Genomic DNA, 21,515 nt, shown 5'->3' with positions numbered 1-21,515 from the left:
GTTTAAAATTTAATTTATTGAGTTAAATTTTAAAAAAATAGCCCTGCAGAACCATAATAAAGATTGCTTTGAAACTAAAAATTACCCGCTTTGTATTAATTATCTTTTTTCTGTTTTATGATTTAAATTCCATTAATCTCTTAAATTAAATGATTATTACAAAAAAGTATATTATTTTATATTATTATTCAACATCATATGCAACCACTGACAATAATTCATGGCGTGTGCTCTATATGTTGAAATTCTTGTGGTAAAATTTATTATGAATCATTTATCTCAAGAGGTTATCCTTGATTCGAGTGGTAATCGTTATGTCAAAGAAGAATCAATGTGCTAAAGTGTGCGTTTATAAAGCAGTAATGGCATCGGTCCAAGATTGGCGCATGTACGTGCTGATGCCGCAGGCGATTTAAATGCCGGGTCTCTTCCTTAAACCAATGTATTAAAACACCCAGTCTCGTTTTGATTGGAAAAATATTTAATCCGATTTACGCCAAAGACACACGATATACTGTAGATTTATATAACTAATTAATATCAATAAGAGCGATAATATTCTTTATGTTTGAATATACAAAGACACGTTTCTATCACACACCATGGGAAGTCGCAAAAATTTAAGACTGTTGCCAATATGCAGATTTCGTTGATGTAGAGATCCATTTGTAAGACTTTTATTAGTATGCTTAAAAATGCTGCGAGTACTCATTTCATCAGAAAAGGCGCAATTAATTATTTTCTTGATTGAGCTCAGGGGATTCAGTTGACCTCGAGAGAAGCGTAAGAGTTTTCTGGGTACTTGTACAAGATGATGGCCACGATGCTGAAATCAAAAAATTTTCTTGTCAAACCACTGGTTCCAATTAAGAACGGTGTACAAACAAGATCTTTGCTTTTGTTAGCAAACAATGGCGAGTAGCTATAACTCAAGTCTCAAGTCGTATGAGTCTTATCCTGTCGCATCATTATAGTTTAAATAATGTGAAACGTCCCTGGATTTTAGACTTAAGCTAAGAAATCGCCGGTTAATGGCTCAACAGGATTTTTTTTAAATTTTTTAACTTACTACCAACAGTGTAGCTTCATTTTTTGTCACTAAGAAAAAGAATATATTTTCGTTTGCATGATTTTTACATTTTCAATAAAAAATTAATAAAAATAATAAATTTAGTTTTTTGGAAATAATAAATATCACAAGAAAGTTTAGGTCCACATGAAAAAAAACTAAAACGTTGAATCCTATGAATTTCCTTGTGAGTGCAGGGATTAATAATTTATTATGTCTGAAAATCATGAATATGAAACAAAAGTAAAATCTTCGATGAAACTCTGGCGAAAAATACGATTTTGACAGACGTAGAAATTATTTTTACTCAAGTACTTACACTAGAATGACAGTGTTGACCGCGTAAAGGGCCGAGGAGAGCATGTAGAAGGTGCCAGGCACTGTGAGAAAGGTGGCTTTGTAGAGTGCAGTGTAGAGTGGCGAGGCACCGATCGGCGTCAGCGCCTCCAGCGATGATGCCAGAGAGAACACTTTGCCTGCGGACACAAAATGTAACGTTACTTAACATTTAAAATTAAATCCTCACCAACGTCATCCGCGTGCACGCTCTTGGACAGCATTGTCCTGCAGAGAGGCGAAGAAAGTCCACCCAAAAGGCCGACAGCGCTACCTGAATTTACAAAAAACCTCATGTAAAAGGTTGAAAAAATTCATTTCTCATCGCTGACCTGCATACATAACCCAGGAGGTGTTGGCCAGCGCCAGGACCATCAGACTGGCCACTTTGAGGACGCAGGCCAAGGCAGCGAGCGGCGCGTCTCCCAATTTCATTTTTCTGCTCAGCACATGCAAGCCCACCAGTGACCCTGGATTTGACATTATGAGTGACAGTCTGATTTAAGTTAGGGAATTTTATTACCTATGGTAGCAGAGAGAACGCTGGTGGCGCTGTAAAGCGTAAAGTCCTGCAGGTCCCATCCTAGTTTCTCTCTCGTATACAAGTATGAAACCGAAATGTCACCTGGATTAAAAATTCTGGGTCAGTTCTTCATGAAAACGAATCAGGATTGGAAAGAATAGAGACTTTCGTCTCTTGCATTCTAGAAAAACATACAGTTAACTCGCTTTTTTTCTTCTGGAATCGCTAGTGGGAAAATTCAATTCATCCCTATAGTCTGTAATATTTTTATACAATCGTGTACTTAATTTTGAAAAATCTAAGCAATTGTTGGAGACTGAATGTTTTGAAAATAATGAGTTAGCTTTGGTTGATATACGGTTCTTTGCAAAAGATAGTCAAACCAAATGCTTGAACTAAAAATGCTCCAAAATTGAAGCAGATTATTTATAATTTTTCTTCCAAACTGAAAATTTTAAGAAATAAATCTTAAAGAGATCTTCCCTCTTTATCGATATGAACTGAATACCATTTTTAATCGTATAGTTCCATGAATATTAACTATAGCCTTGATATCTTAGCAGTAGCAAATTCGAAAATAGATCCTGTAAACATTTAACTGATCCCCTTCCACAATTCTTTTCAAAAGCCAAACGCGAGGCCAACTGTGTGTCAGTTTGCAGTAGGTCGTTAAATCATACCATCCAGGGAGAAGATGATAATGGCCATGGTGATCATGATGAGAAACAAGACGGCGCGGCGGTATCCAGGCCTGGGTTTGCAGCAGGTGCGCATCATGCCGCGGATCAGGTCCAGGTCAAAGACGCTCTGGCGGCTCGACTCGTCTGACATCTCAATCGATTCTGGCACAGCAAACAGGACGTACAAAGAGGTCAACACGCACGCAACGCTGCACACGCCGAACACCAACTGCGTCAAAAGTGAAAATAAATCCAGATGTAAAAAATACACAATTTTAACAGACCAGGTATCCTCCCCAGGCGAGCAGGTAGGAGCTGGCGACAAGACCGGTGGGTAGTCCAAGCATCAGGGCTGCCTCTGCAACTCCCATGCGCCATGAACGTTCTGCAGGCGTCGAAATGTCCGATAGATAGCAGAAAGAGCCGGTCACAAAGGTCACGAATCCACCTGTTGGATAAAAATAGTTAAAAAAAATCTCATAACTAGGCGGAGAAAATTTGTCTTTGTTTAGTTGCTAATTGTTACCTGTTAGCGCGACAGGAATGCTGGCGAGCAAGAGGTACTCGGGATTGCTTTCCCACGCGAGCTGCGAGCCAAGAACCATGTAGCCGATGTTGAGCAGCAGGTAGCCAAGGCACGGCACCAACAGCAGCAGCTTTCGTCCGTTCCGATCGCTCCACGGCCCCAGGAAAAAGGACAACGCTGTGCATAACACTTTTTAATTTTAACTATGGACAGAGACATTAATAATTAGTTTTTTTATTTGTAATCTAAAGCAAAAGGGACTGTTGCAAGTTTTTGGGCCACTTTTTACTCAAATTTTGTATAATCATATAGTAGCACCAACTAATTTTCATAAGTTATAATATATGTTGGACAAAATGTGAGATTTTTGGGCTGTACTAATCTGTTAATCTAAAGAAAATACCTAAATATTTCATTTTGAGAGCACCATTAATAAATGATGTTTTGATTATTTCATTTTACCAGCGGGAACAATGGACTCGACAAGCGCTTTGTACTTGATGAGCTCGACCGAGTAGGGCTGGATCTGATCCTCAATCGGCTTGAGCGAGGACAGGTTGGAGCAGACGGAGTCATTGTAGTGCAGCGTGATAAGGCACGTCTTGGCCACGATCAGGTTCTGCAGCACTGGGCCGGCCAGCGTGACGGCAAACGTGAGCAGGAACAGCGCCGGCTCCACAGTCATCCCCAGCCATCGGCGTCGCGTGCCTTCCTCTGGCGCTGATGCAATTTCCGCTTTCTCCTCCTGATCACTACGCACCAGGCTTGAATCGTCCATTCTTACCTAGGAAATAATTAATTTTGTTTTCAAAATAGAGTTTCTAGAGATATTGTAATCTTAAAAGTGACCAATAGCGAGATGGATTGTTTTAAGAACATTTTATTAATAAGGAAACTTAAATTATCATTTTTAGTTCTGAGTGGATGACATCACTCTAAAGCACTTAACACAATTAAAATAAATTCAATCATGAATTGAACGTGATGGTCCACGGGCTGCTGGACCTGGACGACCTTAACACCGGAATACAACTGGTGACAACATATAACCTGGACATTGAAGAACCCGGAAAGCCTAGACCAGCAACTCTAATTAGGCACCACCGTTCCGATCCCAAGATGTCCACCCACCCCTCTCTTTACTACAACTATCAACGCTCGGACACCTCATGACCCGAACTCCTACAACAGGTGACCCCGACGTGACGGTCCATGGGCGACCTAAACACTGGACCTACAGAATCAGTAACTTTAAATATCTTATCATCGGCAAGGGATATCTCGAACAAAAATGAAATTTGGAAATGAAAGGAGTTGTTCAGTGTTTGCAGAAATAATTCTTTTATTAACGTAGATGCGAAGATTCGTCAATTTGCGACACTCTAAGACAGCGATACAAAGTGCACTTAAAACAAGGAGTCTGTCTCTAGGTATAGTTATCAAAATAATTTAACAAGGTTTACAAGAAGCATAAATTAGAAACACAGAGCGACGTGGAAAACTCAACAAAACATAACCAAAGCGCTGTTTTAGATTTAATTTCGCTTTTTCTCTTTTGTTCAAAGACACAAAAAAGTTGGAGAGGATTGGACCTATTCAATAGGCTTTTACCTTGCATTATAATTAAGCACTATACAGCTTACGATAATAAGGATGCTATGAAAAAAGAGTTGTTCAATTTAAACGCAGGTTTGATTTGGCGTAGAATGGACGACAGAAGAGGCTGCTGCGGCACTCATCACCAACCATTTTAATTCTTCATAATTATTAGTACTTCTTTAATACTTGGAAAAGTAGCGCCTACCAACTAATTAAATACATAGCAAATAGGAAAATATATCAACAGGGATATACTTTGACGTAAGTACATAGCCTAATTAGAGACGCGTTGTGTGGGCACCCATTCATTGAGTTTTTCAATACTTTCTTTTATTAATTCTCTCATCTAACAAACGTACTCACACACTCATGACAGTCGATCGATCTTTCAACCAAACGCGAAAACTACCGCGCAGAGAGACACAATGAAACGACACATTAGAGAAAGCACGGCGCACTGCGGCAGTAAACACGCACAATGGATTCTCTGTTAGTAATTTTTCTAAAAAAAGGTAGGTGGTGAATTCTGCTGTGCAATTGAAATAAAGCAATAATCTATTTTTAAATTCTTTTGATCGAACAATAATTTAAAAGCACCTCTATACCTCTGGGGTAATTGAAAGTAGCACTAAAATTGCATTTTTGATTGAGTCAATTGATACCGGAGGGTCAAATAAGAATAGAAAGCCGAATCACCCAGTCAAAAATTCGACACGACATGCCGAAATTGGAACTTAAGCTGGTTTTCTTCTGAACCTAGCAAAAATAGTGCCAAGAGAATGCCACTGATCAAACAAAGACGCGATCGGTTCTCCAATTTGACATAGCGCTAGTCAAGTGACAGGCAAGTCAAGCTGCTGGCTGACCTGCCAAATTGCTTGCGCTGGCTGCCGCTGTGGCGTTGCTGTCTGGATCTTAGACAAGCGCTATGTCCAATCAGAGAACCGCTCCCTTCTTTTAACTAGTCTTTCCGCCAATTTTCTGCTTGTAATGTTGAATTGTCGAATGACAATGAATGATTAAGCTGCCTGACCTAATTCGACCCTCAGGAATCTTTATGCACAGTCAAAATTAAAATTCCAGTGCTACTTTAACCACTCCAGCAAAAAGAATCCAGTGTGGCAGCTCTGTCACTTCCGTGCAGTCGCCGTGCCTGTACACAGGACATCAACAGGTTGCGCACGCCCCTTCCACCCGCATAGAAACCCTACCAGTGGAAGGGGGGATGCTGCTTTTGGGGGTGGCTCACCCCTATATGCTCTGGCTGCGGAGACTTTCAGCTCGCAACGAAAATGCCAATGGAAGACCCGCGGGCTTTATCGTTCCTTCTACGCAGTTAGTAAATTTGGCAAATGAAACGCTGGTCGGAAGGTCACTCGCTCTGACGACTTACTTAAACAAACCGCTCATTTGTCGGTCTTACCAGCTTAATTTGGAATTGTGTCTAAGCAAAAAGGTTGTCGGACTAGTTGAATAAATGATTCTCAACCCGTGTGTCTGGGAGCAAAGAGAGAGGTGGGGCTGTGTACTGAAAAATTCCTCTACCAAGGAATGGGAAGAGCCAACTATAATTCCCTCGTTTGTAATACTGATCTGAATTTGTAAAAATGCGTGTAATTTAACCATAGTCAAGAGCAACTTTGGTTCCAGGATTTTACAAGTGCACACACAGGTCACATTATTATTTTTGGAGTTGGAATTCACTGCGTGTCATCATTTGACGCAGAGCGAGTGGCAAAATTGCACAATTCGAATTTGCAAGCAGTCTGTGCCGACAGCTTTGTCGCCTCCGAGTTTAAAGCCATAATTGACCCTTGTATAACAATCGGATTTTCTCCCTTATTAAATTGGTGCTTCAATGTGTGTATATGTTTAAATATATATTATGTATATATAATCGTTTATGTCCATCAACAAGTGGGGGGTGATGCAACGGGCCAAAAGGGTGCGCGCGAGCAGAGGATTCACTTCTTGGGACTCTGCTTCTGGGCTTGGGCAAAGGGCCGACCCGAGTTGAGGCCCGTGTACACGTATTTGGCCTTCTTCTCGGACGGCTTGAGGATCTGGAACGAGCACATAAGGGTCTCGTCGACAGACATCATGCCGCCGGCGTTGTCAAACTCGCCGCAGTAGTTGGGCGCCGAGAAGAGCGTGACCAGTTGCCGCTTAGCGAAGAATTCGTACCCGTCCTCGACCACCTGATGCGCCCGGCAGATCAGGTCCATGTCGTGCCGGTTCAGGAATTTGGTCACAATGTCCGAGCCAAACGTGAAGCTCACGCCGCGATCGTTCTCTCCCCATCCAACCACGTCCTTGTCAGGGTCTGACCACAGCAAGTCGCACACCAGCCCAGTGTCTAGAATACAATCAACATTATACTTCCAATATTTTAAAAGATGCAGCTTTAAAATAATTTCCAACAGCTGCGATTGGCAGCTTCAGTAGCCAAGGAGGGCTTTGCTTGCTAATTTTAGTTTTAAAAATGTGTGAAGCTTTGAAGCCAAAGTGGGATCTTCACCTGGTACATCTGTAGGTCTCTTGATTTCCCTGATTGCTTCCATACTGTGGAGGTTAGGACTGAGACCACCGTGACAGCAAAAGATTTTCTCGTCGATTATGGCGGCGATCGGCAGACAATTGAAGCAGTCTACAATTCAAGATGCAAATTAGAGATTCTCGGTTTATTTGGCAGCGCTGGAGGGAGGGTTTGTTTTGGGTCCAAAAATGACACATCGCGTTATTTTTAGTGCGCACCTGTGAACGTCTTCCATAATCTGATGTTAAATCTTCTCTTGCACTCGTCGTAAAAGCCATAAATGCGATTAATGGATGCACACTCGTGGTTTCCTCGCAGCAGGAAGAAGTTTTCAGGATACTTAATCTTGTACGCTAGCAGAAGGCAAATGGTTTCCAGGCTCTGTTTGCCCCGGTCGACGTAGTCGCCGAGGAACAAGTAGTTGGCTTCCGGCGGAAAGCCACCGTACTCGAAAACGCGCAGCAGGTCTGCAAATCGGCTGGTCAGTCGGGAAAACAAGGTTCCGTGATGTTCTCACCTGTAAACTGGCCGTGAATGTCACCGCAAATCTTGAGCGGCGCCTCTAACTCGAGCAGCACGGGCTGCGACAGGAAGATGTCGCGCGACTTGAGGCAGAGGCTGCGCACCTCCAGCTCGGTCATCTGGACCGGCTTGCCCGGCCGACATCCGCGCACTTCCAGCAATCTCGTGATCAGATTATCAACATCCACATCGACCTCCGCCATATTTTCCCCGCAGACTGCCCGACAAGCCCGAGAAAAAACAAGATTGGGACAGCAGTGCTACCAACCCGCTGTATTTGACGTCAGTGGAGTGTCTACCAATCGGAGCACCAGCACCGCTTTTTGATTGGCTGGCCTGAGGTATATGAACCTCTGATTAGTCGATACGGAGACCGGGATTTTTCAAGATATTGGTAATGGTTACACCCTATTGTAGCACTGCTTTCTGCCTTTTGCCTTAAAGCGCACTTTTCCGTTTTCGTCAAGGCTCACCAATCTCACCATAGCAAAATAATGAAAATGCGGCGAATTTTGACGAGTGTGTGAGTGTGAACAAGGGCAAACTGTTACGCGATTGCTCGATTTTATTTTTCATACCTGATTTCTTATGCCTTCCTTTTGTCTGCACTACCATAGTGCAGCAAAGTTCTCCAGTTCACCACCGCAGAAATAATGACTCATTACTTAATTTTAATTATGGCCTAGAGGCTTTAATTTTGAAATGACCGAAATAACATACATAATGATTCAGCTTTTGAAAAATTTATCTCAGCACGTGGAAGCCGTTGAGATACATTTTGCTTAAAATATATACTTGAGTGTTATGCAATCATGCCAATTAAATTTTTTCGCCAGCCAAAATATGTATTGATATTTTTGGTTACTTTCAAAAATTGTCAGCGCTATAGATGTTTAATTTGTTCAAGATCAACAAAAAAATAATAATTTTTTCTTCCATATAAATTATACATTATCTCTTCATATATGTATTAACAATGAATTTTGTATTAGTTCTTTCTCTCTTTCGTGCATTTATACTTCTTCTTCCCTTTACGTGTTTAATTTGTTGATTGAAATACATATCCGGAAATAACAAAAAGTGCAGCACATACGACCGCGTAACAACCAAGGTATTAATATGAGATCACAAGGATAGAATTTCCATTTATACCACTCTCTCGGTCGTCTCTCGTTGCAAGTTACATTATGGTTGAATGACGAAAAATAAAAACTTGAAACTCAGCAAAAGTGACAAACCACGTGAAAGTAAATAAATAATAACTGGATAGAGGGTTATGCAATCAACAACTCACCTGATCAAAGCGAGTTGTTATAAAAAATTGTGTCTTAGCGCGATGTCAAGTCCCGATCCTAATGAAGAACCGAGTCAGCTCCAGATGAGTGTTGAGTTTTGTTTACGAGCAGAACAGCTCCGCTGATTGGCTGCAGCCTGACGACCTCGAACCCTCGTCGCTACGCCGACTGTCGCAATTTTTCGCGCGCGGGAACCAAATAATCGATGAAATTTTCCACATTCCAATCATTAAATTTATTCTTTTACTTCTTTTACAATTTATTACCGTGTTCTCACTACACATTGGAGAGCTAATATGCAGCGTAAAATTATGCTATCACTAATTAACTTCAACGTAGGCACCGCTTTAGAAAGTTAAGAAAACACGGAAAACATCATAAAAGCTGATAATATGAGGATCATTATTACTTGAAGCAAATAAATCATGCAGAGATAAAATATATTTTATCTGTCATGAGTACATACACATACATACACTATTATCATTTGTGAAAGGGGCGGAAATACAGAGTATGTAACTTTATCCTTTTGATTGTTGATTCTAAAAAATATATTCTATTTTATCTAATTGGATTTTTTGTTTCCGATTGCGCGTGCGCATATTAGGTAGGGGAAGCCAATAAGAGGCGTCCGCTAATTTGTTCATCCAACCAGCTGATGTAGCGAGAAGAGTGGAGAGTTCGCTGTTTGCCTCGTCAGGAGCTGCGAGTGGAGGGGCAAGGATAGCATGACATGTGTTCTTTTGCCCACTCGCTCCCCCTCCACTGCCCGCTTTGCTCATAAACAGCACAAGGAGAACCCCACATTTCTAAGATAATAAGAAGAATAAACGGCCACCCAATCGCCATCATGTCTGGCTTGGTATAACAAAATCTAGAAAATTATTTGAGTCCGAAAAATATTGATGAGGTCAAATAAAAATGTCAATATAACTGTTCAACTTCATTTTAATAGTGATCTTACCTTCTTGAAATCATAAAATTATACTCATCATTACCTTAAGATTACAGTGTTACTCAATTTTTTTTATCTGTAGAACGTTTCATTGTACAGGAGGGTAAGCAGTTCCTGACAGTGTTGTCGCTGGTCCTGTAGCAACATAATTAATTTAGACACAAACAATATTGTTTACGACATACGAGGTTCTCATTGATGATGGAGTGCTCCCGGAGTCTTATCAGTATGTTGTACATGTACAACTCTGGCCTCCTGCATTCTTCCTGCGCCTGAGGGAGGTCTCGCACCAGTGAAAGCAGCGCCGAAAGCAGGTGCTCATATGGTTGGTCCTTCTTAGAGAGCATTTCAGCCAAGTGGTCGATAAGTTTTTGCTTCAACACATGTTCTGAAAAAAATAAAATTTCATAGCCTGGGTAGTATTAATTTTTATCTTGTCTGTTTGAGCATTTCAGTATTTTTTTTTTACCATGGCCGATTTTTCTTTTCTTAAAAAATGTGTTCTTTCAGTTGATAGGATCTATTTTATGTACTTTTTTCTAAAATTTATGTCAAATTACCGAAAATTCAGGTCAATGGCTAAGAGGAGAACAAATAATATCTATTCGTTTTCCACAATTTTGATTTTTAATTCATTCTAGTGGAGAAGACATTGCTCAACAAACATCGACATTTTCTCACTGCGTCAACAAGGAAATTTGAGTTTGGTTGATGATATACATGAAACTTTCCTGTTATCAAGGAGAATTCATTTCTGGCCATGAAAATAACTCGTAGAGGATATTAAAAAGGAAATTTTAAAGTGATACATTCAAGAAAAAATATAATATATGTTATAAAGCAATTTGAAATGTTAAACAATAAAAATCTTCAGCATTAAGCCCCTGGAAAAATTAATTTATAATCTGAGTACTGCTTGCTCAATCAAACATTGATTAAAAAAAAATTAAGTATAACCCTGTGCAAAATAAAAATTAACATCAGTATTATATTGTATTTATATTTTGCCACTTATTAAATTTTCTGGTGCCTTATGCAGAGCAAAGGGTGCTGAAATTGAAGGGTTACGTTTTCCAACAAAAAATTGTCATACCTTTGACGGCATTGCTCTCTGAACACAAGGCACTGAGGAGGAAGGCAGCCTTGATCTGCAACTTCTCAATATTGCTCTGCATGGCACTGAGCAGGACGCTGAAGCCGTCGTACTTGACGATGTACTCGAGCGAGGGAGGATAGTCCCTGAGCGAGCAAGAGAGGGCGTATAGCGCCTTGACCTTGACCTCAGGCTCAGGATCTTCCTTGACCATCTGCAGCAGCTTGGGGAAGAGGTGCGTGACCCTCTGCTGGCAGTACACGTTGTTCTGGGTCACCTCGGCAATCAGGTTAGCCGCCTTGCTGCGCAGTCGGGGGTGCGGCGAAGACAGCAGGGGGTCAAAGATGGTGAAGCCACCAATTTTGTGGAAATCTGCACACCGAATTTTAATTCAAAATATTAAATAATACATAACATATGTATATGTAAATAGTCAGGCACTCACCATTGGAAATGTCCATGTTGTCCACATAATTGGTGATGAGGTCGAGAACTCTCTCGAATTCCTCAGGGCTGTCGCTGCCCGAGATGCTGCCCACCTGCTCGAGCACCTTGATGCCCTTGGTCAGCTCCTCGATCACGTTGATGGACATGTCGCTGATAGCTTCGTTCAGCCACTTGCGGTTCTACATACCCCATGACACACATAAAAATTCGTACTCACACGCTAATCGGATTAATTAATAATTCACCTCCTCGGAAATGGGTCCGTAGCTGGGGGTTGGTGCGTTGGTGCCTGACGCGTCTAGAGTCAATCGCAAAAGCTGCTGCATGTTCTCAGGCGGCTGCCGGCCGTCATTGTTGGCCGCATTGTTGCCTTCGTTCTGCTGATCTGACATTCTGGATTCCAGCTCTCACTTTATCGGCCAAAAAAGGTGCGGATCGACGCGAGTTTAGCGCCCACGGATTCTCACGCAGCCAATGTTTTGAACGCACACCGACAGAATCAGGCAGATTTTGCCTTTATTGTCATTCGCGAGGCCACAGCTGCTCGACGCAGCCGGCCAATCACAGCACGCGGGTCGACACGTGGGCTCATGGCGCGTATAAGTTGTTGCTATTTGAAAGTTCTGTGGGCTGGCTTTATTCCCATGCTTGAAGTGCAGAGTCCAGAAAGCAATTCTTTCGAACTCTTAAAGAGGATTTATACTGCCAAATCCCGGCAAATTCTTGTTTTCAATGCATAAATTATTCCATAAGGATTCAGTTAAAACCAAAATTCACCTTGATAGCAAAGTAAATTTGTGAGAATAAAGGTAGCTGCAAAATTAAGAAAATTAACATTATGCATTTCCAATGAGAAGATCTGTCTTGAAATCTTATTTCAGAACAAATGAGAGTTTTCCAAAAATGTGTCTCGTCACTACTCTGTTAATGTTAAATAGATCTTTACGAGAGGAATTAAAATCTGCCAAGAGAATACGGCCAAGCGCTGGAAATCTTGGAGAATATTAGGACACTTTGGTTTGAATAAAAGTCGAAATATTTTATAAGTTAAGCGTACATTTAATTCAGACAACTGAAACTCTTGTAAGATGTCAATAAAAGATAAGGTGATTCTGTAGATCTATTTAATTGCATTTTTTTTAATTTATGGCACATTGTATCACATTCATGTGTGGATTAAAAAATAATTCAACATGAGTGTGTGTTTCAGGTGTTTGCAATTTTAGTTTTAGATCATTTTTTCCAAGAACAGCGAAGAGAGAAATTGTGAAGAAGCAGACAAACTAAAAGAGCTTTTTTTCGATAAAATTCAAACCAATTTACCAACAATAAGTGTGTCCGTCAGTAAAATTTAGAACGATATACACTATATAGCATAGAATAATATATCTGAGAGAACAGCTTTTGATATAATGCAATATACACTCCAGGTTCCAATTTCACTGCTTTTGTCTAGTAAATAACTATAATATATAACTATTTTTCAGACGATTGCTGAAGTGATAAATCGGATAAATCAATAAGTTTCACAACATATGTATCTCTTTAAGGCTATAAACAAAACACAACTATATGTAAATAACGAGAGATTAAAATGACGAAATAATATTATATAAAAATATACTCAACAGCAAAAAACAAAGTGTAATCCATGAGCAAAAATACAAAACGAGATGGCACTAGGACAAAAAATAGTGAGCGCGGCTACCAAAGGCTAATATACACAGAAAACGCATCGTTTTAAACGCAGAATTACTTTTTTCTATCTCGTGACTTGCAGTACAGCTATCTGTGCACATTTTAGTAATGAGTGCGGTCATTATATCATAACTTTGATTCCTTCACCTCGGTTGATTTTGTTTGTTTAAAACTCTATTAAATCCCCGCTCAATTCCCGCCGTGAGCCAACTCTTGCAGCTGCAAAATATAAGATCAAATTAAATTTTAATGCATTTTGCGTGAGCATATTTATCTACCTCTTTCTCTTCATCAACCTCATCCTCATCATCTGAACCATGCTCTGAAGGTGCTGGAGTAGTCATCCGCGAAGAACTTGGACTTGGGGGCTCCGAAATCGGTCGCGGGTAGTTGAAGCGGCCGCCCATGCCTTCACCCTCCTCTTCCATTTCGGGGTACACGCTCTTCAACGCTCGCATTCTTGCTTGGCGATAATACTAAAACACGCACAAATCCATGATTACATTGCAATTTTTAAATTTCATTGATCATGAGTCTCAACCTGATTTAATTTGTCGTCCACCTGACAGGCTCTTTATTGTTTCAACCTGAACACGGCCAAGTTGAGAGATTTTAGAATATATGCAATCTGACTATTTGGAGGAAGCCAGGCACTCATCAGGAACGAAATTATGGGCAGATCAGGGTACCTTTTGCACCTTTGATAAGTATAAGGAGAATTTTCGTCTCCAGACGGCTACAATTTATTTAAAAAAATTTAAATCTCAGATTAAATCATTTGCAAAATCAAAACTTTTCTGCGATCTAGGAATTCTTTTATAAATCAACTTGCAGTATCCTGAAATTTTTCCATTCTTTAAAGCATTGTTGTCTGAATTTATATGTTTAAAGTGGATCGATACAGGGCGACAATTAAAAATTATTCTAATCATCTTTGGATGCGATAAGCAGTTAGTTCATCGAAAAACAATTTTTTCTGCAATTTGCAATGATCAAAAAAGGATTTTGCTACAGAAAAATTCAAAGTTTTCAAATTTCATCCAAAATTTACAGTGCTTGATCATATTTTCTTGGCAGATTTTGATTCCCCTCGTCGAGATCTGTCCAACAGCGTATGAAACCTCTTAGTAAACTCTTTGATTGAGAAATAAAATAGGTTTTTCAAATAAAGAGACAGTCCCCACCATTTAAAAATCATGCTAACCTTGCAGCCACTTTTCTAACAAATTTACAGTGCTTCTAAGGTCAATTTTGGCTTCAACTGAATCCTAAAGATTTCATGCATTATTGCAACAAGGATTTTGAAATATCCTCTTTAAGTGGTAGAAAAATAGACTTACAATTCCAAGGTTGCGCCAGTCGAGCAGGTCGCTGAGGCGCTCAGTGCGGTTACGCTGGATGATGCGTTGGCGTCGGTTGAGCCGCGAGAAGTCGAACATGTACTGCGCCAGCTGCCTGATTGTGCTTTCAAGCGATATGTAGCGCCGGTCCACGATGTAAATACCGTAGCTCATTGGGTCAGCTACATGTTCCTGCATGAAGCAGCCGAAGCCTGGCCAAAACCGAAATTCAGAAACAGTTCCAGAGAAAAGTAAGGGTTAACTTACCTGAGAGGTTGGTGGTGATGGAGGGAATGCCCATGACTGTGCACTCGGCTGGCGTGTAGCCCCACGGCTCGTAATAAGAGGGGAACACACCCAAATGGCAGCCCCGCACAAACTCCTCGTAGTCAAGACCAAACAGTGGATTTGTCGATGACAGGAACTCAGGGTGGAACACAACCTGTTGATATAAATTTGAACGTTTATTAAAATTTCTTGTTTTCATGATTTTGTTCTAAAATGGGAATCAGACTGTCCTTACAATGAAACTCTTAGAATTCAACGTTTTAGATTTTGACAAAATTATTGATTCAACAGAGTTTACAAGTTATGGGGCTTCAAAGGTTAAAAATCCTCATGGGAAATGTTTCAAAATCGAATTGCAAAGCTAGTTCATGTTTTTGATTGACACTAAGAAAAATTCATACTCTGTTTAATTTATTAAGTTTTACACATTTATTTTGGGAATGAAAACATTACAAAAGAAAAAGTTTTGGTCTTCATGTATAATTAGTAAATTTGATGTTTAGTTTTTTGCTCTGCGATTAACCATTAAGAACTTTCAAAGCCTCATGGGAAATTCTTGATTTCTTCCGGAAGGTAGAAATGACCCACTGATCGTTTTGCCTTAATGAACAGTGTCTACTACCCAAATTTAAGCAAAACGCGTTATTTTTTATATTCTGGCAATCTTCAAAAATTTAGAACTTTCCACAGTTTCAAAAATCCCTGAGAGGAATTCAAGAATTTATTTTGCTGTGATCACCTTGACTCTGTCGTTGACGGTGTTAAACATCTGGCACCTGCGGATGGAGTTGAGCACAGGGTCGTTCCAATCGTCAATGACGTTGTGTGTGGTGACAGGCGGCAGACCATCACGCTGCAGCGCGTAGGTGCAGCGTTTGAGCTTGACCGTGTCCTCTTTTAGAAGCAGGTCATTCGGACCAGGCACTTTACCCTGCAGGCAGATCTCATAGAGGCGCTTGCCCAAATTGTGCTGGATCTGGTTGATTGTGTCGCGCAAACTCTTGGTCACCGCAGCGCCACGAAGACTCTCCACGTTGAAGTTGTTGGTCTTGGCAGGGAAGATGAGGAACGCCACCACTGTTGTGTCTGAGTTTGCCGCCTTCAGGTAATGGTTCAGCCGGGCCAGCGCCTCAATGAACACATCTGCACCCTGTTTAGTTAATTTGTAATTATTGTTTTACGATAATTTTTTATAAATGACAATTTACCAAAGGAATAAAGTTCTCGTTATTTAATAAGGTTCGCTATATTCACAACTCTGAACGTAAAAATTCAAACAATTAACAAATTTCAAGCTGCCATAATTTACTTTGAACAAAAGTGGTTGCATTTCAATTGAATTGATACATTTTTTAATGTGTTCAGTGAGACAAATTGATTAATGTGTTTTAATACATTTGGAAAAGTGTGGAACAATTTCCAACAGAAAAGTGTTCCGGGAAAATCACGTGCAGAAATGTAACAGCTTGCATTAGAGTTTAAATTTTTCTAAGATAATTTTCATTAAATTAAGCTTTAATTTGTTTATTTTTAAATTTTTCACGGGTTGCAAAACTTACTGGTAATATAAATCAATTTTTAAAACTGTTTTTCATAGAAATTAACGAAATAATAATAAAATAATTGTGTTTACTATCGGACCTTGTTGCCAAACTCATAGCGGCCAGCAATGAAGAAGTAGAGCGTCTTGTCCAGGTCAAAATCATAGTGGCCGTAAAAATGACCCCGTGTGAACTCGTTGATCTTTTCCTTGGCGACGGCGTGCAGATTTTGGAACTCGTGCAGCGCCGAGAACTTCTTCACATTCAGGCCGTTTGGAGTGATGTAGTCAGGCTTGCGTTTGAGCAAGTGCTCTGCCTCCAGCCCGGTCACTTCTGACACCGTTGTGAACACGTGACTCAGATGTGTTGCCGCACGCTCCATGCAGTACCGATGGTAGATCTGCCGCTTTCCTGCCTCCTCATCCACATTGAACTGCAAATAACATGAAAATTATTATTTTGATTTTAAAAGTGATAAATTTATTAATTTGCTCTGGGTCCATTACCGTTTTACCAAGGTAAAGGTCAGTCCCAAGGAGGTGTGAAGTAGGAATTTTGTCAATTCCTATGATCAACACAACTCTTTGGAAACATCTTTGAGAATTTTGGAAAGTCAAAATGGACCCATCAATCGATTTGTCTGACCAAGGGGAGCCTATACATACCAAACATAATGAAGAGTTTAACAAAAATTTATTTTAAGTTTTTTCCTATAACATTTATCTGGTTTGTAACTCGAAAATGATCCTAGTTTAAAAATTTTGGACTGGTGGTCCATGTAAACATCACAAAAGTGATCAGTATTTGAGGAAAAAAAATTGCATATGTATGAACCCAGGGTTCCCTAGTGAGAAACAGGCTATAAGAAGCGAACAATCCACAAATTATTATAAATTTTCGTTTCAGTCTCCGCTCCTGAACAATAACAGCTCAAAGGTCACGGCACCTTCTATCGTGGGCATTGTGGTGGATATTGCATGACCTTTTAAGGTAGCTTCTACTATATTTACATTGCCGAGGTTATTGTAGAAATCAGTGCTGCCGGCGCAGAGGTACCGGCCGAGAAGGGTGGCGTGCGTGGTGAAAACAGTGGCCACCTCGACGTGCCTGGTGCGCAGTGCAATGAGACCCACGCCCGCCTGCCACTCGTGGAAGTGCGCCACCACCCTGGGCTTGATGTCAGAATACTCTTCAGCCGCTTTTCTAAACTGCAAACGAAAGCCAAAATTAATCTAACTTACAAGACACAAGAAATAATATTCTCTCTCTTGAACATAAAATGTACCCATTAGTTGGAAGTCAGCCTTTGTTCACTCACACGATAATGCCTTCCACTTTTAAATTTGTAAAAAACAAACAACTGTGACAAATGTCTCTATTTGTATCAACTGTGATTTGCCTTCTTGCATTTAATCATTTTCTTTGACAGTCATGAAAATACTGTAGCTGTATGTGAAGTAGCCAATATGAAATTTTGAACGCTTTTATTATGTATTATTATTTATGTGATATGTTTGTAGAGTTGGTGTTAATTGTCCAATTTTAAAAATCGGATGGCAACTGGCAACGAACATAAATATATCACAATTAGCTGCAAATGAGACATAAACAGTCAATCGGTATGGATTGTGAATGAACCAAGCTCGCCCTTTAGAAAATATTCAAGGTCAGCCTGTGTGAACATGTGCCAGGTGGGTATTTCAATAGCAAGGTTTGCTGACGAGGGTTAGGATGGGATTATCCGAAATAGCTATCCAATTAATTCTGTTTGTTCTCCTCACACACGATATTTAAATTTCTCATCCTGACGCTACAAGCAAATGGAATAAAATTTTACTATGTGATAATTTCGTTTTACATAAAATATTCATCAAAGCAATTGTAATTACTTCTGCAATGAATTCTGCAACCATGTATCCGAGAATGACGGCGTCGTTGGCCTCGACGTCCAGGTGTGGAATGCCGAGGTGGCACGTCTCCCACAGCTCATGCCTGAACTGGTCTAGCTTCCAGGCACCGGAGCCGATGTCAAAGAGGATGATCTGCGGGTTGCCATCGACTAGCCATGTGCCCGTGTGCAGCTTGTAGCCCTGGGCACGCAGATTGCGCACGGCCACCGCGAAAGGACTGTTTGTGGGAAACTCCAACTCCTCCACCTCGGTTCGCGCGTACGTCTCTTTGTACGGGCCGAGGAGGCAGTAATGCTCGCCCATCTCCTCGGTCGACACGAAAGCCTTCGACCGGATCACCGTGTAAATTCCACCCACTGCCGGACAAAATTTTACAAATCAAACAACATTGCCATATTTAAAATTGCTGGAAAAAGAGGAAATACCAGGATCGAGATTAATACAAACTTAGTTTATGTGGAAGTCGCTACACAGAGAAGAATCTGGCAAGTGAATCACATCAGGTCAGAAATAATCATTGTGCAACCAGATATTAATCCAATAATTTGAACACATTCTGTCTAACCATCCCGCTATTAGTTCTCAGGTTTAAAACTTTATCACAGATTTACACAACTGTTTAACGTAAAATTTGACGCAGAATATTAATGTTAAACATTAAACTGAGAAAATATCCACTGTTGGAAGTGAAATAATTTTTTTATTTACTCTTACGGCCAGGTATTAAAAAAAAGAATAAATTATGCAGAGGCAAATAATGACAGAGTCAACTGCAGCACTAATAACCCATCATCTTCTTTTAAATTGGAAATAATATACAAATTACTGGTCGTACGATCTTGGAAAAATATATCATTCCTTCTATAGGAACTTTTTTCATACTTAAAACATCTTACAAAAAATCATGCTACCAGTCTAGTTCACAATCTAAAAAATATTTTGCGGGTTAAATTGTATTTTAAAACCATTTTAACCTAGTAAAAATATTTAATTTATACTTAAAAGATAATATGTAAATTAGAAAATTGTAGTACCTTTGTTTGCCGCCTCCCACGCGGTCTCGAAGCACCAGCGGTTCTCCAAGTTTGCCGACTCGCCCTTGTCCATGTAGGCGAGCAGATCCTGTCCGCTCTCGACGCGGTAGAACCGCCTGGACATCTTGTCCCTCGACATGCTGTCTCGCCGGTGTCCGCCTGCCAGTGCTAGAACACACGCCACCGACGCGTCAGTCCGGAGACACAGCGAAAAAAGGACAGAAAAAGAAATGCTCCGTTCGAGAGGCGCACACGCGCCGAGAAGAGTGCGGTGTCGGGTTTAATCCTATTATTTTGAGCGCAACCGCGCGTTTAATTGCCGTTTCATTGACTCCAGCCTTTGATGTCGAGCACAAAGCCAAGACCTACTTTTTACCGCATCAAGAAATTGATTGTGATTTATTGTTCCATCATTGCGTCACGATCAAATTGGATTAAATATTACGCATAAGAGGGGTGTCATAATCGTCAATAGTAATAATTTTGTGTTGCTATATTTTAAAATCTATAAATTTTATTAAAAAGCTGTTCTTAAGTTAGCTAATACCGAACATTTTTTGAAGGTTTCCTGTCTCTCACAATTAATTATTTCTTAATAAAGAATTATTTTTTAAAGGACAGCCCACGGCAGAAAAGGTAAAAAGGACTAGGGACTAAAATACACGAGAAATACTGCTGTGCAAAATGTTTCAGATAATATGAAAAATCAATTTTGATAAGCTCCATTAAATAATCCCACCTGTTTGGCCTGAAGTCAGCAAACAGTAAAATTCAGGGCCTTTGTCACTCAATAAATTATAACAAAATTCAAATACATTAATTGCGTTTAAAAAAATGGTGAACCTTAAAAAATGTTATAAATTTTTATTAAAGCTTTTGGATTAAATCGATTAAATAGACAAATAGAAAAAAAAGAAACAAGAACAAAAGAAGGAATAATTTTAATTGGCATCCCCACGATGATTTTGAATGAAAAATCGATCGCAGATAATTGAGGACCGTGTCGCTTGTATGAAGAAATTCGATAATGACCTCCGGGCAGTCGTGCGACGTGTATTCTAATTGTGCAAAAGCCACGAAGCTGCTATTTTGTAATGGTTCGAAAGCGAGAGTGAGCGCTCGAAAATAGGTTGCACGGGGGAGAGTAGGGATCTATTCCCACAGGAAGGTGCAGCAGCGGGGGCGGCAAAGAGCTCACCTGGATCGGGAGTAGATAAGTGGAGAGTATCAGTTGCGCGACACGACGCGAATCAGCCCAAAATCACAGGTTCAGCCAGCAGGTTGACCGCCCCGGCAGCCAAAGTTCATTTCAAGGGCGTTTCGTGCGTGCGCTGCCGATGACGGCGAGCGACCGCGAATGACTGCTTTCATGATGAGTTTCGAACCAGGCGCGCCAAAGCCACGTGTAAAGTAGCCCGATTCCCCTTGTAATAAGTGCCAAAAAATCAAAGCAAATAGCGGTTTTGCTTTGCTCAATTAATCTGAAATTTGGTTTTTAGACACTATTTAACTAGACAAATCAATCGGTTGGTCATTTTTACGTTACGGTAAAAATGAAAAATTTTCCACAAGGGCTCAATACGGGATTTGTAGGTTTAATAAGGTAATTGTCGTAATTGTAAAGTTAAAACTATAAATATTGTTCCTGAAAATTATTTTTAGTTTTAATAATTCAAAATAACGTTCATATTTATTTATTTATAAATATAGTTTAAAATTAAGAAATACATTTTTTTCTGAATGGCAAAAGCTACAACATATAATATGACCATCAGCTCAGATATGTTTAAAGCATTATCTCGAACCGTAAACAAGCCTTTGGAAAAAGGGCTAGTCTTAAATCTTAGGGCTTTTCAGGGTAAATTACCCTTTGATCGATTTTTCTTGTTCAGTGTAGAGTCTTATCTATTTTTATTTTTTTAAATTAGAAGGATAACACAAGAAATATCAATAATTTGATAAAAAATAAAGGGGGTTTGCATTTTGCTTTGTCCGGGTCACGCGCCAGGCCAATTATCGAACGATGGGGGCAAAACTCACCCAACAAACACGCCGCGCGTGCATGACACCACTGCTGCCCGCGCTTTTTATCATCGTACTACATTGTTTGCTGGAGGAGAGAG

The 21,515-nt window shown here is 40.1% G+C and overlaps 4 protein-coding genes across 4 annotated transcripts; all 4 read right to left on the bottom strand.

Annotated features, from left to right (window-relative positions):
* Window positions 1-460: 460 nt before the first annotated feature.
* On the bottom strand, window positions 461-9,205 carry LOC135934781 (probable peptidoglycan muropeptide transporter SLC46). The gene is made up of 10 exons (XM_065476767.1): window positions 9,086-9,205; window positions 3,597-3,918; window positions 3,135-3,311; window positions 2,893-3,056; window positions 2,609-2,837; window positions 1,929-2,030; window positions 1,738-1,875; window positions 1,596-1,679; window positions 1,389-1,545; window positions 461-826 (listed from the first exon to the last, which is right to left on the bottom strand). Exons 2-10 carry the CDS (start codon window positions 3,910-3,912, stop codon window positions 763-765), a joined length of 1,431 nt encoding a protein of 476 aa, XP_065332839.1. The 5' UTR covers window positions 3,913-3,918; window positions 9,086-9,205; the 3' UTR covers window positions 461-762.
* On the bottom strand, window positions 4,449-8,109 carry LOC135934790 (serine/threonine-protein phosphatase PP1-beta catalytic subunit). The gene is made up of 4 exons (XM_065476778.1): window positions 7,787-8,109; window positions 7,488-7,736; window positions 7,252-7,380; window positions 4,449-7,089 (listed from the first exon to the last, which is right to left on the bottom strand). The coding sequence occupies exons 1-4, from the start codon at window positions 7,992-7,994 to the stop codon at window positions 6,698-6,700; spliced, it is 978 nt and encodes a 325-aa protein (XP_065332850.1). The 5' UTR covers window positions 7,995-8,109; the 3' UTR covers window positions 4,449-6,697.
* Window positions 9,206-10,016: 811 nt separating the features above from the next.
* Window positions 10,017-12,114, bottom strand: LOC135934798 (hsp70-binding protein 1). The gene is made up of 5 exons (XM_065476790.1): window positions 11,827-12,114; window positions 11,580-11,760; window positions 11,135-11,506; window positions 10,227-10,429; window positions 10,017-10,176 (listed from the first exon to the last, which is right to left on the bottom strand). Exons 1-5 carry the CDS (start codon window positions 11,971-11,973, stop codon window positions 10,114-10,116), a joined length of 966 nt encoding a protein of 321 aa, XP_065332862.1. The 5' UTR covers window positions 11,974-12,114; the 3' UTR covers window positions 10,017-10,113.
* Window positions 12,115-12,691: 577 nt separating this feature from the next.
* GlyS (glycogen [starch] synthase) lies at window positions 12,692-20,748 on the bottom strand. The gene is made up of 10 exons (XM_065492845.1): window positions 20,591-20,748; window positions 19,393-19,560; window positions 18,338-18,714; window positions 17,459-17,656; window positions 16,549-16,881; window positions 15,647-16,057; window positions 14,887-15,061; window positions 14,620-14,831; window positions 13,558-13,755; window positions 12,692-13,498 (listed from the first exon to the last, which is right to left on the bottom strand). Exons 2-10 carry the CDS (start codon window positions 19,529-19,531, stop codon window positions 13,469-13,471), a joined length of 2,073 nt encoding a protein of 690 aa, XP_065348917.1. The 5' UTR covers window positions 19,532-19,560; window positions 20,591-20,748; the 3' UTR covers window positions 12,692-13,468.
* Between the last annotated feature and the right edge of the window lie 767 nt (window positions 20,749-21,515).

This window comes from Cloeon dipterum, chromosome 1, assembly GCF_949628265.1.
Source record: "Cloeon dipterum chromosome 1, ieCloDipt1.1, whole genome shotgun sequence".
NCBI classification, from domain to species: domain Eukaryota; kingdom Metazoa; phylum Arthropoda; class Insecta; order Ephemeroptera; family Baetidae; genus Cloeon; species Cloeon dipterum.
The sequence above is the reverse complement of the archived record's forward strand: the minus strand, read 5'-3'. Positions and strand labels throughout refer to the sequence as shown.